The sequence below is a fragment of the Apium graveolens genome, chromosome 5, assembly GCF_009905375.1.
Source record: "Apium graveolens cultivar Ventura chromosome 5, ASM990537v1, whole genome shotgun sequence".
In the NCBI taxonomy this organism is placed as follows: domain Eukaryota; kingdom Viridiplantae; phylum Streptophyta; class Magnoliopsida; order Apiales; family Apiaceae; genus Apium; species Apium graveolens.
The window spans coordinates 296,414,920-296,431,434 of NC_133651.1; the positions used below are offsets into that span (position 1 = coordinate 296,414,920).

At 35.6% G+C, this 16,515-nt stretch overlaps 2 protein-coding genes across 3 annotated transcripts; both read left to right on the forward strand.

The window, feature by feature from the left end:
* The first annotated feature begins 553 nt into the window (after positions 1–553).
* Positions 554–4,168, forward strand: LOC141661917 (G-type lectin S-receptor-like serine/threonine-protein kinase At4g27290). The gene is made up of 7 exons (XM_074468941.1): positions 554–1,896; positions 2,245–2,364; positions 2,474–2,631; positions 2,699–2,909; positions 3,054–3,288; positions 3,372–3,522; positions 3,603–4,168. The coding sequence occupies exons 1-7, from the start codon at positions 603–605 to the stop codon at positions 3,909–3,911; spliced, it is 2,478 nt and encodes an 825-aa protein (XP_074325042.1). The 5' UTR covers positions 554–602; the 3' UTR covers positions 3,912–4,168.
* A 4,070-nt stretch (positions 4,169–8,238) lies between these two features.
* LOC141659191 (nucleoside hydrolase 3-like) lies at positions 8,239–12,409 on the forward strand. 2 transcript variants are annotated; one of them, XM_074465965.1, is made up of 13 exons: positions 8,243–8,479; positions 8,585–8,714; positions 8,831–9,010; positions 9,115–9,225; positions 9,300–9,563; positions 9,672–9,836; positions 10,086–10,367; positions 10,440–10,562; positions 10,629–10,829; positions 10,944–11,197; positions 11,278–11,482; positions 11,566–11,871; positions 11,954–12,409. In XM_074465965.1, exons 3-13 carry the CDS (start codon positions 8,894–8,896, stop codon positions 12,242–12,244), a joined length of 2,319 nt encoding a protein of 772 aa, XP_074322066.1. In that variant the 5' UTR covers positions 8,243–8,479; positions 8,585–8,714; positions 8,831–8,893; the 3' UTR covers positions 12,245–12,409. The 2 variants fall into 2 exon arrangements, with proteins under 2 accessions (XP_074322065.1, XP_074322066.1); XM_074465964.1 differs by having other exon boundaries at positions 8,239–8,714.
* Positions 12,410–16,515: the final 4,106 nt, after the last annotated feature.

Here is a 16,515-nt window from a genome sequence, read left to right on the forward strand (position 1 = left end):
GAAAATCAATATTTGCTATAGTAAATCATTGGTATTGAGTGTAAATATCTATCAATTTAGTTGCAAAAAAATATTAGATGCAAGTAATAAAATAGTCTTCGACATTATTTCTTAAAAATATTAATCCCAACTTGATTAATGTGTTATAAATTTTTATAAGTTGGCAACCGAATATTTGATAAGGTTTAACAATAATTTACTAAAACCTCTATTAAATGAAATTAGCATATAAATTTGGATAAAGCTGGGTTTTAAAGTTTGCCTTAAAAAACTTGAAAAAGAAAATTTTGCCTAAAAAGATTGGTTTTTAAAGTCATTGAACCAAAATTGAACCAAAACAAAATGAGGTTTCAGTTACAGTTCGGATCAGTTCAAAATTGGATTGTTTGATGCGGAACATGTGGTTTAATCCCAACGGTGGTCACTTTCGCGGCTCTTAGCTAGGGATATACCGCTAACTATTTTTAAAAATTATTTGTGTCTTTTGCTATAAATTTATTGTACAATAATTTTTCTCAACAATTTTGCATTTAAAAATTTCAGCCTGGTAGCTTTCGGTTCCGGTTCTCGACAATAGCCGGTCTACAAAGGTACCTTGAGGAATGATGGTAGAGCAATATACAATGGGTGCAACTGCCGCTGTTATATTGTTGTCCACCCTGTTATCAACTTTGACAAACTCCATAGTAGTAGATACCATCAGAGCAAACCAGACCATTAGGGATGGTGAGACCATCACCTCGGCCAGAGGAGAATTTCAGCTTGGTTTTTTTAGCCCCGGTAGCTCTACAAATCGATATTTGGGTATCTGGTACAAGAAAATTTCTAATGGGACGGTTTTGTGGGTTGCCAACAGAGATACTCCTATCAAGAATAACTTGGCCGTCGTAACGATCAATCACAAGGGAATCACATTGCGCACAGCTGATGTGGTAGTATGGTCATCGAATGTGTCTAAAACGATGCAGAATCCCATTGCGCAGCTATTAGATTCAGGAAATTTGGTTGTAAGGGATGATGATCATGAAAAAAACAATGCAAAAGATTTTATTTGGCAGAGTTTTGATTACCCGGGAGATACTTTTATTACAGGCATGAAGCCTGGAATAGATTTTGTAACCGGCCTACATAGGTACTACACATCATGGAAAAGTGTCGACGATCCCTCCACAGGGAGTTATACTGTCCGAATTGATCCTAATGGATTTCCACAGTTTTTTCGGTTTAAAGGTTCTGCCAGATGGACTCGGACTGGACCATGGAATGGCGTCCAGTTCAGTGGCACTCCAAAGCTTAATCCAAATGGAATTTGGACCGAAAAATTTGTTTTCAATGAGAAGGAGATCTATTATATGTTTGGTCTCGTCAATAGCACTTCTGCTTATATTAGGCGCACAATAACTCCAAATGGAGACACAAAGCATTTTATATGGAATTATCAAAAGCAAATGTGGATAACATACTTTACCGAAATCGTTGGTGACTGTGATACTTATGGATTCTGTGGTGTTAATGGTATTTGTAACATAAACAGTTCACCAAGATGCGAATGTTTGAGAGGATTCATTCCCAAATTTCCAGACAAGTGGGAAGCAGTAGATTGGACTGGCGGATGTGTTCGCAAGACAGAACTAGACTGCAGGACTAAAGTGGGTTTTATGAAATATTTGGGTGTGAAGTTGCCAGACACGAGGTATTCAACATATGACATGAAAATTAGCCTTCAAGAATGTGCGAAGTTGTGTCTGAACAACTGCAGTTGTACAGCATATGCAAACGCAGATATTACAAGTGGCGGAAGTGGTTGCATCTTATGGTTCAACGATCTAATTGATATTAAAGGCTATACAGAGGATGGACAAGATATTTATGTTAAAATGCCAGCATCTGAATTAGGTAACTTCACTTCTCTGCAGACTGTAGTTCCAAACTTTTTATAATATTCAAAAATAGAAAGAAACAAACTTCAGTTCTTTTTTGTTCTGGGTAGAATCAAATGTACACATTAAACCGTTTATCTTGACCTCGCGTGTCCAATTTATCTGTAAAAGATAGTTTTCCAAATTTCTCATGTCTTTAACAGGAGTATTTCAATATCGAGCTTATTGTGCGTAAGATTCTTATATACAACTGACAAAATTTGGACGACATTTCTAGTTGTACATTTATTACTACTATTGTCAAAAGAAATATAATCTCGTTTACTTGAGAACTAACCTTTATTCTTCAATTCTGGAAATGCAGTAGATAGCCTGAGATTGAGAGCAAAGAAACCAATGTGGATCATTCCAATTTCCTTGGTACTGACAGTAGTAATTGCTCTACTTTTCCTGCTTGTATTGAGGAAAAGAAAGCAGACGGAAGGTAAATTATTCAAGACATTAAACTGTTCTATTATAGAAGATGCTTTTACTTTGCGAACAGGATAAGGTAACTGTGTATTTTTGCAATAATTTTACTTTAAAATATGCAGACAACTTGAAATTAAGTTCAGAAACTGTAGCCCTTAACAAAATTGAGAGTGAAGATAGGGAGTTGCCATTAGTTGATTTCAAAAGAATTGTAAAAGCCACGGATAACTTCTCCCAGGACAAGAAGCTTGGAGAGGGCGGCTTTGGACCTGTGTACAAGGTGATTACACTTACACAACATACAAAATTTATGCAAGCAATTCATTTCTAAGAATAATTGCTTCCAGGGTATGTTGAATGATGGAAAAGAGATAGCTGTGAAAAGGCTTTCTAAGAATTCTGGTCAAGGATTAGATGAATTCATAAATGAAGTATCATGTATTGCTAAACTGCAGCACCGTAATCTGGTGACACTTCTTGGTTGCTGCACAGAGAGAGGAGAAAGGATTTTGATATACGAATATATGGCGAATAAAAGCTTAGATTCATTCATATTTGGTGCGTCTGCTTCAAAATTCTCCTCTCTTTTTTTCTGCAAGGCAAAATTCTTCTTTTAATATCAGAGATAAATATATCCCAGCTCATTTCTTTTATATGTCTGTACCTAAAGAATAATATAATTTCTTGATTACAAATTTGCAGATCAATCAAGAAATTCAATGGATTGGCTGAAACTATACAACATAATAATTGGAATTGCGAGGGGACTTCTATATCTTCATCAAGATTCAAAGCTAAGAATCATTCATAGAGATCTCAAAGCAAGTAATATATTACTTGATCATGAGATGAATCCAAAGATATCAGACTTTGGCATGGCAAGAATATTTGAAGGAAGTCAAACAGAAGCAAATACAGCTAGAATTGTCGGGACATAGTAAGAAGTCCTACGACTCTTCAACTCGTGTTTTCTTTTCTTCAGAACTAACAAGTGATATCTCTGAATATAATCTCTTGCAGTGGTTACATGTCTCCCGAGTATGCTATTGATGGAGTGTTCTCTGTTAAATCGGATGTGTATAGCTTTGGTGTTTTAACTATGGAGATAATAAGTGGAAAGAAGAACAGACTTTTCAGTCATCCTGATCACAGCTTAAACCTACTTGGACATGTAAGATAAAGAAAGTATTTTATTTTTTTATGCTATAGGTTTATGTACTAATATATGACAAATCAAAAAACAACTTTTAGGCATGGAAATGTTACAAAGAAGACAAGCTTTCTGGACTTATCAATGAGGTGATATTGGAGTCAAGAAACCAGATGCAAGTGGTTCGAGTTATACAAATTGGACTATTATGCGTTCAAGAAGATCCAATAGACAGACCAGTTATGTCCCAAGTAGTTCTAATGTTGAGCAGTAACATGAAACTGCCTCATCCTAAGAAACCTGGTTTCTTCATGGAGAGAATATTGCCCGGCACAGAACACTTGTTAAGCAACGATAACTTTTCATCAGGCAACCAGCTAACTATTACAGCTATCCTACCTCGGGAATAGTTTGAATCATATGAACAGTTTTAAAGCTCATCTCATGAACCATCCCTGTTATGCAATGATGTCCATGATTGTATTGTGCTCCACTTTTTAATCTACCTTGATAGTCATCTTAGCGGTACACATCATTACTGGAGCACATCAGACCGTTAGGAATTAACAAACAGTGACTCCATGAGTTATTAACTAATTTTCACAAGAAAATGTCAATTTATTTTGTACGGCTATAGAATTTGTTCAATTCATGGAACAAATTATTAACAAACTCAAGATTTTAGAGTAAATTATTAACTAATTTTTACTCGATAATGTCAAATTTCTTTTTTACGGCTATCAAACTTTGTAGAGGCATAAATGATAAAACTAAGTTCTGCTTCTTCTTTCATTCACAATCTTCTGTACTATTTATACTCAAATGCTTGCCTTTTTAAGCACTAGCTATCTTGATTGTAAGTACCATTACAATGTCGAAATGATCTCACACAAGCAAAAGTGGCTTCAACATGGAACACTCATAACCATTTTAGCCTCTCCAGATCATTTCTGCAGAGGGTAGACAGGTCAAATATTAAACTACGAGCCATAAGGCATGTCTTTGTGCTCTCAACTAAAGCTGCATCTTTTTTCTCATATTATTTGGGATATTTATGTCAGTTTCGGGTACAAATACCTGTTTATTATAACGATTTTTTTTAAATATATAAATTTGACAGACCTCTTTGTGATTGGGTTAGGAACTGCCTGCACATAAAATTCTATATAAATGTTAAGCTTGCTTGTTAGGAAAACAAATGTTATATTGTATACAGGAGAAAGGTGAACAATTAATTAAGCCTGAGTATTGGTGAAGTCATTGAAAGGTGGGGTGTGGTAGTGAGAACACCTAGTGGAATTGACTACATGGTGAAAATGCACCAGGTACGGGAAGTACACGTAGTTGTGACCAATGTGCAATGATGTCGAAGTTGGATACAAGGCACTTCTTAGTTGACATGGTGGATACAGAAATGCATGAAGTAAATCATGTTCCTATCTTCTTTGTCAAGTTCTACTACGAAACTAAGACAAAAGTAGGTGTCACCGAGATTGGTTGCTTAATCTGGAGGATTTTGGGAAAACACAACATGGGAGGATTCTTGATGTGTTAGAGGCTTGGAGCGGTTGCTGGAAGTAGTAGACAGAATAGAGAACAGGAAACAAGCTATAACTGCTATTCAAATCTATCTCCCAGCTTAAAAAATTAGACTTGTTGATCAAGATGATTAAAGATGTCAATTCAAGAAAAGATAGTGATGGTGCTGGAGGTGGAGGCGGAAATTAAGAAAGGTGAAAGTGGAACCAAGAGTGTGGTTTCCACTTTCATAACTCACGAAACTAAACAGAGACTGAAGATGAAGAAATTCCTGATGTTGTGGAAGCTAAACTGTTAGGTCTATGACAAGAGAATCACCTGAGATATAATCACCACAATCGACTCTTAAATTTGAATAAATTTGTCTAACAACAAAGATAAAAAAAATCAATCTTAACAAAATGAATATTTATTCTATTATAAAAGAAAGTATTTTTTGAAGGTTGCTGCCACAATTACGAAAATAAGATTATTCCGTTATAATTTACTTGAGAAGAAAACATCAGGATTTGATAACAATTGTCAACTTCTTTTATTTGACAGTATCATTCTACCATCAAGTTTGTTGGCAAAAGGTTGGATACCAATCCATCCCCTTATTAATTTAAGTAAAATGGAACTTTCCAACCCTACTATCAAACATATTGTCATAAACCCTAATATAGTGAACTTCAAGTGGTGTCATGACTGTTCTCAATTTGTTAAACATGTTCTTTTGATAAACTTTCTATCCAACTTGAAATCTTTTGGTTGATAGTAGCATAGTGTCCAATGAATTCATGACATTATGTATTAAACTCTGTTGTCATTTTTGTACTTCCCTGAGCCCTGAACAATTTCTCGAACTTCGTTCAGCTGGTTAAACATTCTACTTTTTATTTTGATAGTAACTATATTAAACCCTTTTGTCAGCATTATTTAGAGATTACCAGAAACATAATTTGTTTGTGTTCCGGACTAAATTAAAGTCCATAGTTATATTGTCTAGACAAGCACATAATTTCTAACACTAACATATTGAGGCTGACAGAAAATATTCTATTCACAATGAAGCTAATGCACTGATTAATGTTGTTGTCACTGAAGATGTTGTCAGAAAAGAAATTGAAGTGGAGACAGAATCTTTGAAAGATATTGTCCCGGCGATTGCGGACATTTGCACGCCTGAATTTTACACAACATTTTGCATACAAAAACGATTTGAATACTTTGACAGTAATCTAGAGTGATACCTTGGCAGCAAGGTTAACAGTCCATTGACAGTGCATTCAAAAATATACTTGGAAAACAAACTTGGCGGGAGATAATACTGTCAAAAATACGACCACAACTTGTTGGGAAATAAAGTAAGATATCCTCTTTGACAGTAATCTATAATACACTTGTAAATACTGGTAACTTTCGGCTAGACTATTATGACTAAAGCGTTTAGGAGCTTATTGTCTATAATACTATCGGGTTGGGTAAATTTAATAATAGACGTTTGTTGGCATTTCAGCCTTCCTTTGCTTTCACTGCCTATCCGAAAGAAAATTCAGTACTTCTTTTCTGATCGTGAATATATGTACTGGTTGTTCGATGTTCAATAATTCTTTCGTGTTTCAGCAGTAGCCTATTGTTCCAGGGAGCTAAGGTTCAAAATATGGAAGAAACAAACGTTTCCGCGACTCTACCACCCAGTAAATTATATTCCACTTAATCCCTCATAGCTTTCCGGCTAAGGAATGAGAAATCTTTTTCGTGTTTCATGAATTCAATTTTCATTTCATCCGTAAAAAGTCATCTTTTTCTCAATAATGTCTTTCTGATTAGATAAGAATAGATTTGATAAATACTGATAACTTTCAGCTAATGTATTAGAACCGAAAGATCCAATAGATAATAAACTAGTGGTTCTAAACCACCACTGATTAATCAACAATGTGTTGCTCACCACAATTTCTAAGAACATATATTAAATTATAAGGTTATTAGATATATTAGTCAAGAAAAACAATTTACATTTTAATGTAATGTCATCTATAAGAAATGGTAACAAACACAAACTAAAAAAATCAATATATATCGAAAATATGGACATCGACATTGCTTAAAAGGCGTGTATTCAGTTTGAATTATAGGGGATTTTAATAATCCATTTAATTCTAGCCGGATTTTAGACGATTTGATAAAAAAATCTCGTAAGAGTCTTGCTAATTTAAATAGAGATTTCGACAAATCCTTTAATATCTCATGAATTTTTCTATTTTAGAAATATAAAATACACTTGTAAAAATCCATTAAAATCTACTATTTTATAAAATACAAGAAAATCATATTTTCGAATACCACCATATTTTAATATTTTTAAAAAAATTCAAGTTGAATACAATTATATTTTAATATATTTTTTAAAATATAAATTGAATAATCCAAAATCTGAAAACCTTTTCTAAACCTTACTATATGCCACCAAATATTAAAGGATTTCTTACAATTCAAAATTAATAGCCAAGATCTAATAAGATCCTTAAAAATCTCAATCGGATATCCCATAATATTACATCAACATATAGCTAAAACAACTCACTTAATCATCAGAATTGTTCACGAACCGAACTGTTCGCGAATAAATTCGAGCTCGACTCGGTAACAGTTTGGTTCGTTAAGAACTCGAGTTCGAGCTCGAATACAAAAATGTGTTCGTTAAGAAAACGAGCTTGAGTCGAATTTTTGGTATGTTCGGCTCGAGCAGAGTTTTTGGTATGTTCGGCTCGAGCCGAGTTTTTGGTATATTCGGCTCAAGCTCAGCTGGGGCTTGGCTCAAAATCGTTCGGCTTGAGCTCGGCTCGGATTGGGCCACAAAGTTGATTTTTTTTTTAATTCTTAGCAAGCTGCTCGGTTACGGCTCGAGCTCGACTCGGCTCGTATTTGTTCGCGAACAAACTCGAGTTCGGATCGTTAGTTAACGACATCGAGCTCGAACATGATTTTTTGTTCGATAAGAAAACTTGGCTCGGCTCGGCTCGGTTTGTCAGAAAAAAAAATAAGAGCTCGGCTCGTTTGAGTCAAAACCTTGCTCGGTTCGGTTCGTGAACAGCCCCATCCACCGCATTGTAATATTACAGGGAAAACAATGTCTATGTACTGCTGTAGATAGATGGATAGATGAATAGATAGGGAGACCAATCTCTAAGAGAGAAACAGACCAATCTTTAAGAAACGTAACAAACTAACTCCACCTACCATCTCTCTCTATTTGTCTTGTCTGTTTGCCTGCAATTAGTAAGAGGTAACAGTGCTGTGATCGAATGCATTCAATCCTTTTGGCAAAACAAAAAAGAGTGCTGTGATTACCACCTTTAGCTAACCATTGTCGCAGTCACTTTGTTCAAGACTTCTGCTATATATCTGGATAAATTGTACATCCCTGGTTGCAGCCTTGGAAGAATTCAAAGATGTGGGTACTTGATGCACACTTTTACAATTTTTCATATAACAGGAAAAATGTTATGGCTTTTGCTTTGACCATATTTATATTTATAAATTTTATATCTGTAATAAGACATGCTGGAGCCAACAACAGTGATCGTGCCAAACTTCATCGCATTCTAGTGGATACAGATGTAGATGCCGATGACATTTGCGCTATCTTGTACCTCTTGAAACTTAACCATTCAGAATTTCACTTGAAGGTAACGACATTTGTCGAATCAAAAATTATTCCAAACTCCGTTTCATCTAAGTTACCAAATGTTATATGGACAAAAAGTATATATGTATGCTAATAATGTATACAATCTTCATGCAGGCTATTACTATTAGTTCAAATTCATGGAGTAATGCAGGGCACGCTGTGAATCATGTTTACGACATGCTTTATATGATGGATAGAGATGATATTGATGTAGGGGTTGGAGGTGAAGGCGGAATTCTTGAAGATGGTACTATTTTACCAGATGTTGGTGGCTATCTGCCTATAATTGACCAGGTGCAGTATGTAGTAAAGAAATCAGTACAATTAACACTAAACTTGCTTTTTAATTTGCAATTTATAATGCATTAAATAAATTATGTTGTATATGTATGTCTCAGGTGAAAACTACAGCAGGAGATTGTAGATATAGACAGTCTATTCCAGTGGGAATCAATGGAAGATTAGATAGTGATTCAAACTTTGGCCTCAGGAAAAGCTTCCTGCCACAAGTATGAAAGATTGCTTATGTTCTTATAATTATTTTGAACATTTTGTATCGTGATATCATGAAATTTGGATTCAGGGGAAAAGGAAATATACACCTCTGCAGCAGGCTACAGCTCAAAAAGTAATGATCGACACAATTTCTGCAAGTCCGACCACTGTAATTCTCATCGGTACACATACAAATTTTGCAATTTTTCTCATGAATAATCCACACTTGAAGAAAAATGTGGAGCATGTTTTCATCATGGGAGGTGGTACACATGGTAACTTATTCACAGCCCACTCCGCCAATCCTTATGCAGAGTTCAATTTCTATCAAGATCCTTTTGCTGCATACCAGGTAAATTTCTGTTTTCAGGAATACATATATACTATAGCATGTAAAGCTAAAATTAATTTCGATGAAATATTCAATGAACGTGTCCAACAATTTATCCTTGTTAATCAGGTGATACATTCTGGGATTCCGGTTACCCTGGTCCCCTTGGATGCAACAGATACTATCCCTATCACTGAAGAGTTCTTTGATATATTTAAGGATAATCAACATACTTATGAGGCTCAATATTGCTATAATTCTTTGAAAACAGCTTATGACAACTCGCACATCAAGGTACTGTATTATTTAAGTACTTCTCGCACTCAATTAGAAAAAATGAAAACAGTTATGCATCACTAGTCACCAGCACTGTCAAAACTGGGATCTTTATGCAAACAACTGTCTTTTTTTTTTGCTCGATAACAACTTATGTACTCTCAGGAGTAGGGATTAAGTTAGCGTATATTTTATCTTTTTTACCATGTTCATTAATTTTGTTGGTTTAATTTTACCTCACTGACCATGTTTGGTTTCACTTGACAGCATTTTTCAGTTTGGGATGCATTTAATGCTGGTATAGCGGCCTCAACCATGCAGAATTTCTACAAGAATGATGGGGAAAATGATTTTGCAGAAATGAAGTACATGAACATGACTGTGGTTACTTCAGACAAACCTTACGGGACATCTGATGGTTCAAATCCGTTGTTTCAGCATAGAAAGGATAAGTTCCATTACATGCAAAACGGGATTCACAGCGGACATGTTCAAACTGGAAATCAGGATCCATTTTGCCTTGTCAAGGGTGGTAAAGGGAGATGTGAGGTATTATCTTGATCTTCAACACTGTCATTTTCTTTTGCTGAATATAAAACTTAATTGAATGCTCATGATCAGGATGGCTATACCAAAGAAGTAAGTAGTCCAGAAGGAGTTCGTATACTTGTCGCCACAAATGCAAAAGCTAACCGTAACCTTAGCAACCCGCTTGATAGACAATTCTTCACAAGCTTCATGGATGTAAGCCTTTGAGAACTCTATTTTGACCTCAAACTTATATTATTTCTAACCTAAAGTGTATTCCAGGTTCTGACTAAGCCTCAAAACAGTGGGAGGTTCAATTTCACTACACAGTTTCCTCACTACAAACAAATTCTTCACAAACCAGATCTTAAAAGAGGAAAGAAACTAGGGAAAAATGTTGTGTTTGATATGGATATGAGTGCGGGAGATTTCCTGGCTCTTTTATATCTTCTTAAACTACCTACTGAAGTGATTAATCTTAAGGTGAGAATGAATACTACTTTCTTTTACTTGTCCAAAAAAAAAAAAGAATGCTACTTATTTTCCATTGCCCTGCAAATAATAAGTACTTTTACTAGTTTCTTTTTTCTTGTCCAGGCAATCTTAGCAACATCAACTGGCTGGGCAAATGCAGCTACAGTAGATGTAGTTTATGATTTGCTGCATATGATGGGTCGTGATGACATTCCTGTCGGCTTAGGGGAGTTCTTTGCATTCAATCAATCTTTTTCGACTAACAGTAACGTTGGGAACTGCAAATACAGCAAGGCTATTCCACATGGTAGTGGGGGACTGCTTGATTCAGACACCCTTTACGGATTTGCTCGTGATTTGCCTCGAAGCCCCCGGAGGTGCATTCCAATCTCGATAGTTTATGGTTTTAGCTTCTTGAGTCTAGTATCTTATTCTTGCATATGACAATTTTTTTCAGATATACACCACAAAATGCTGGAAAGTCTGGTGCTCCTACAAATGCCAATAAGCTTGAAGCAAGACAACCATTTGCAATGGAGATTTGGGAGTCTGTAGTAAAGTCTTTGGATCCTGGATTAAAAGTTACTATATTGAATAACGGACCCTTGACTAATTTGGCAAAGATTATTAGTTCTAATAAAAGCGTTAGCTCTCTTATTCAGGTCGGAGCTCACAATGCTTTAGTGAAGTTTTTGATAACGCACTGACTGAAGTCTTTAGCTGATTGATTTATATTCTAATGCAGGATGTTTATATAGTTGGAGGAAATATCAACTACGATAAAAAGCCAACGGGGAATGTTATCAATATTCCTTCAAACAAATATGCTGAAATGAATATGTTTCTCGACCCTCTGGCTGCGAAAACAGTATTTGAATCTGAGCTTAATGTTACCCTCATTCCCCTCAATGTCCAACGTACAGTCGGTGCGTATGCTAGGATCATTGAAAAGCTACGGTCTACAAGAAAGACAGCCGAGGCTTCGTTTTCAAGGCGCCTGCTATCAGCATTGCAAAGCTTGCAACTAAAGAATCATAGATATCAACACATGGTACTCATTATGCTTACTTATATACCGAAATTATTCAGAGTTTCTATACATTTGCTTTCTACTGAATGGTAATGTGTTTTAGGAAACATTCCTTGGGGAAGTTCTTGGTGCAGTTGTCCTGGCTGATAATAATTCAACATTAAAATCGGAATTCCATTTTGAATCTATTAAAGTTTTAGCAACCGGAGATATATCTACAGATGGACAGCTAAATATAGACGAGAAAGGAGGTAAATCAGTGAAAGTCTTGACAAAAATAGAATCTTGGGGATATTATGGAGTCTTTGCAAATCGACTTAGTGATAACAAACAGTCAGCAATGGTTGGAAGCTTTGAGGAGCAGAGACGTATATGGAGTAGATCAAGAAATTGAATTTGTATGCGTAACATGTTTAGTGAAACATTGCTCGCTTTAAGGACATTAATCTAAGGTTGTAAGTATGTGATATTAAGAGGTCTTCCTCATGCAAGAACTATGTAGTACTATCAAAAGCACAGTAATCTATCTTATTCGATGAGTATTTTACTCTTTTCTAGATATCTATTACATTGGTGAAATGGTTTTCTTTGAAAAATATCAAAAGAAATAATCAAAATCAGTCTTTGTCCATTTGAAGTGATATTGCGTTACCAAAGTTCAGAGTTGAAAAATATGTAGCATTGTTGGATGTCGAAAGAACTGCATATTTACTCTGCTCAGCTCCTAGTATGTTAGAACTACGTTTTTGGCTTGATTCTCTACCACACAGAGATACATAAGCATCTTGTAAGGACCGAAGTCCTGAACAAGATAGCAACCACTAAATCTCGAAACTCACAAACCCTAGCATTAATTACTAACATACTATAATTTTTATTCCACAACATTTGGCGCCGTCTGTGGAAAGACTACAACAACTATGGTGAACACATGGAGCAGAAATAATAGGGGAACAGACAATCATGTCCCATTCTGACGGAGACTCCGAGTCATCGGAAGACGACGTTGCTCCAAGGAGGAGGCATGCTGGTAAAGAGCCGATGCCTAGTATCAACCAGCGGCCTAGGAGCACTCAAGAGATGAATTACCAAGATGTCTAGGAGAGGATCAGGGCTTATGAAGCTGAGATCCAAAGGCTGAAGCGTGACCTGGAGGTGCACCTGACCCCAAGACCCCCACTTGCTGCGAGGCGGAGAGATCCCCCTCTAATCATAGACCTAGATGGTCCAATACCAAGAAGGGTTGTTGCCCCAAGGGTTGATCCAAGTGATCTTATGCCCCTAGGAGATCCTGATGATCCAAACCCACCATTCACTAACGAGATTATGAACGCCCGCATATCAAGAAAGTTCAAGATGCCCACCATCAAAACATACGATTGTACTGACGACCCTAATAATCATGTCAGGACGTTCTAACACCCTGTTGCTACAGCCCGTGAACGACGCTATTAAGTGTCGGGGCTTTCCTCAAACCCTATCGGGTATGGCTCAAAGGTGGTATAGTCGTTTGCCCCCAAACTCTATTGGATCCTTTAAGGACTTGAGCCAAGCTTTTATCAAGCAATTTATTAGTGGAAGAGTACACGAGAATAGTTCGGCTTCCCTCATGGGCATAGTCCAAGGAGCAAAGGAGTCCCAGATATACTACTTAAGCCGATTCATGAAGAAGACTTTGAAGGTCCCTGATCTTGACGATAAGGTAGCTATGATAGCCCTACAACAAGGAACTAGAGATGAGTTCTTTAAGATGTCCCTGGCTAAACGGCCTCCTGAAAGCATGCTGCAGCTCTAGTATAGGGTCGGAAAGTATATCAAGGTGGAGGAAAGTATGAAGAAAATGGTTGTGAGTAATGGACCTACTGGAAATAAGAAGCGGAAGACGGATCAGGAGTATGATGCCAATGACAAGTATCCTCGAATTGGAAAAAGCTCTGAATCCTCCTCTTCTAAGAAGAATCAGCAACCAAGGTTCACTGAACATGCGAGGTTGAACGTGAAGGGTTTCGAGCACATAAACGCAACGAAAACAGTAATTAAAAACATAAAAAATAGAATTTTCGAAACCCACTGCAGGATCCATGCAAAAAATAGATATTTAATTCGTAGATCAGATTGTTTACCTTAAGAAGCCTTACAAATTGGTTGACTAATGGAGATCCAAAGCTTGTTCAATCACCACGCTTCCCGCTCTCGCGATCTACGCTCTATCGGTATCCACACGAATGCTTGAACTCAAGGATTGGATGTGTACTAGCACAAACCCGTTTCTTTTTGCTCTCTCCATCTTCTCTCTTGGTGGCTAGGGTTTTAGTAAAAGTCTTGCATACAAAATCAGCCACACAAGAGATATTATATAGAGAGTATAATAAAAATTATAACTCTTAACTAATTTGGAGTTATTATTAATTCGAAATTTCTATTTTATAATAATTAAGTCACACTTAATTATTTAACAAATGAATTTCATAATTAATATTAGTAAATTCGAATATCAATATTTATCTAATTAATTAAGTCATATTTAATTAATATTATAAATAATTCGAATTACTTTAATATAATTTAAATCCAATTTAAATTAAATAATCCTTCAAACATTCTTAGTGTGTGACCCTATAGGTTATTATTACGTTGACAACGAATTTTAAATCTAATTTAAAATCATAAACAATGAGCGGCATTTAGTAATCCATCATTGCTACCCAAGTAATAATAATTGAATCGGTGATCGAGTAAACCTTTCGTGAATAATGTACAATGTAATATAATCCCTTTAACCAAATATTATAAATTAAACTAGAGGCATGTAATGTGTCATCCTCATCAATGTTTAATCCAGGTTTCCTTGATCAATGAGTAGACTATCATATCAAATCAACATTTGAGCGTGGCCACGCAATTCATAGTCTAGCTCACACAAGAGGCCAATAATATCACTCCTAAAATAGGAGGGTTAAATCTCATCTAGATCATTCATATTTCTCATACGATCCATAATATACTCAATGTCCACTTTTATCATTACCCGGTCAAGGATAACTTTTAATGGAATCAATGTATATTAATTCTCGTATAGATATATAATAACTTCAGGTCTAAGGATCATTACATCATTATCACTGTGAGAATTACTTATGACGCAACAGACATGTAGAATCTCACATTGGGTCTGTCGAGCACCATTTACATATACATCTGCTTGTGTTTTTGACTTTAGTATCATCATACTTATGATTAATGAGATATGATCATCAGTCAACAAACAATCCAGTCTTAATGCATTATTATTTTCCCTTAATAATAATACTCAACTAGGGACCTTTAGGAATATTGATACCATTCTCATAATCTCATTTCTAAGTCACGTACTTTGAGATATAGAATTGCATATCATATTCCAAGGACATTTATTAATCTAACATTTATATCGCTGTAAATTAAGAATTAATAAATTATAAAGGGAATAATCGATAGAACAAAAACATTAATAATCCTAATGTCTTAAACTAGAACATCATACTGTTGTCTATAGGGCACAAACACTAACAATCTCTCACTTGCACAAGAGCCAATCATTCATGTATCTAATACTCATGGAACTAGTATGACCATCGTGCTTCTGCTGCGATAAAGCCTTAGTCAGTGGGTTTGCAACACTATCATTACTATGCACTTTACATTTAAATCGCATTGATCATTAATCTCATTAACAAGGTGATATTGTTTAAGGACATGCCTAAACAGTCTCCTTGGCCGTTACAAAAGTATCAATATATTCGGCTTCCATTATAGAATTATCAATGTTCTTGCTGTGAACCATTCCAGCTAACATAACTTATATTTAGACAAAACACAAACCAGAAATAGACACATAATCATCCTTGTCTATCCAGAAATTAGGTTAAGAAACTAGTATCAGTGTAACCCTTTACAACCAGTTCCCTATCTTCTCCATACACCAAAAATAAATCTTTAGTCCTCTTTAAGTACTTAAGAATATTTTTGAATATTATCCAGTGACCCTCACCTGGATTAGACTGGTATCTGCTCGTCATGCTCAAAGCATACGAAATATCAGGATAAATACATATCATTGTACACATTATAGATCCAATTGCTAAAGCATATGGAGCTTTCTCAAACGGTCCTTATCATCTAATGATTTAGGGGCAATTATCTTTTGAGATCACTATCCCATGATATATCGAAACATATCCTTTCTTTATCTCCTGCATCCTAAAATGATGCAATATTTTATCAATGTATGTACTCCGACTAGGTTAATTAATCTTTTCAATCTATCTCTATAGATCTTGATCCCTAATATATAGGTAGCACCGCCTAAGTCTTTCACCGAGAAACTATTTCTCAACCAAGTCTTAACAGCCTGTAGAGAAGGTATGTCATTCCTAATTTATTATATGTCATCTACATGTAATACTAGGAATGTCACATGGCTCCCACTAACCTTCTTGTAAACACATGGTTCATCTTCATTTTGAATAAAGCCAAACTCTTTGACCGTTTCATCAAAATGAAGATTCATTCTCCTTGAGGCTTGCTTCAATCTATAAATAGATAGAAGCAACTTACAAACCATCTTAGCAAACTTTGGATCGATAAAACCCTCAGGTTGTATCATATATACATCCTCTTCAAGGC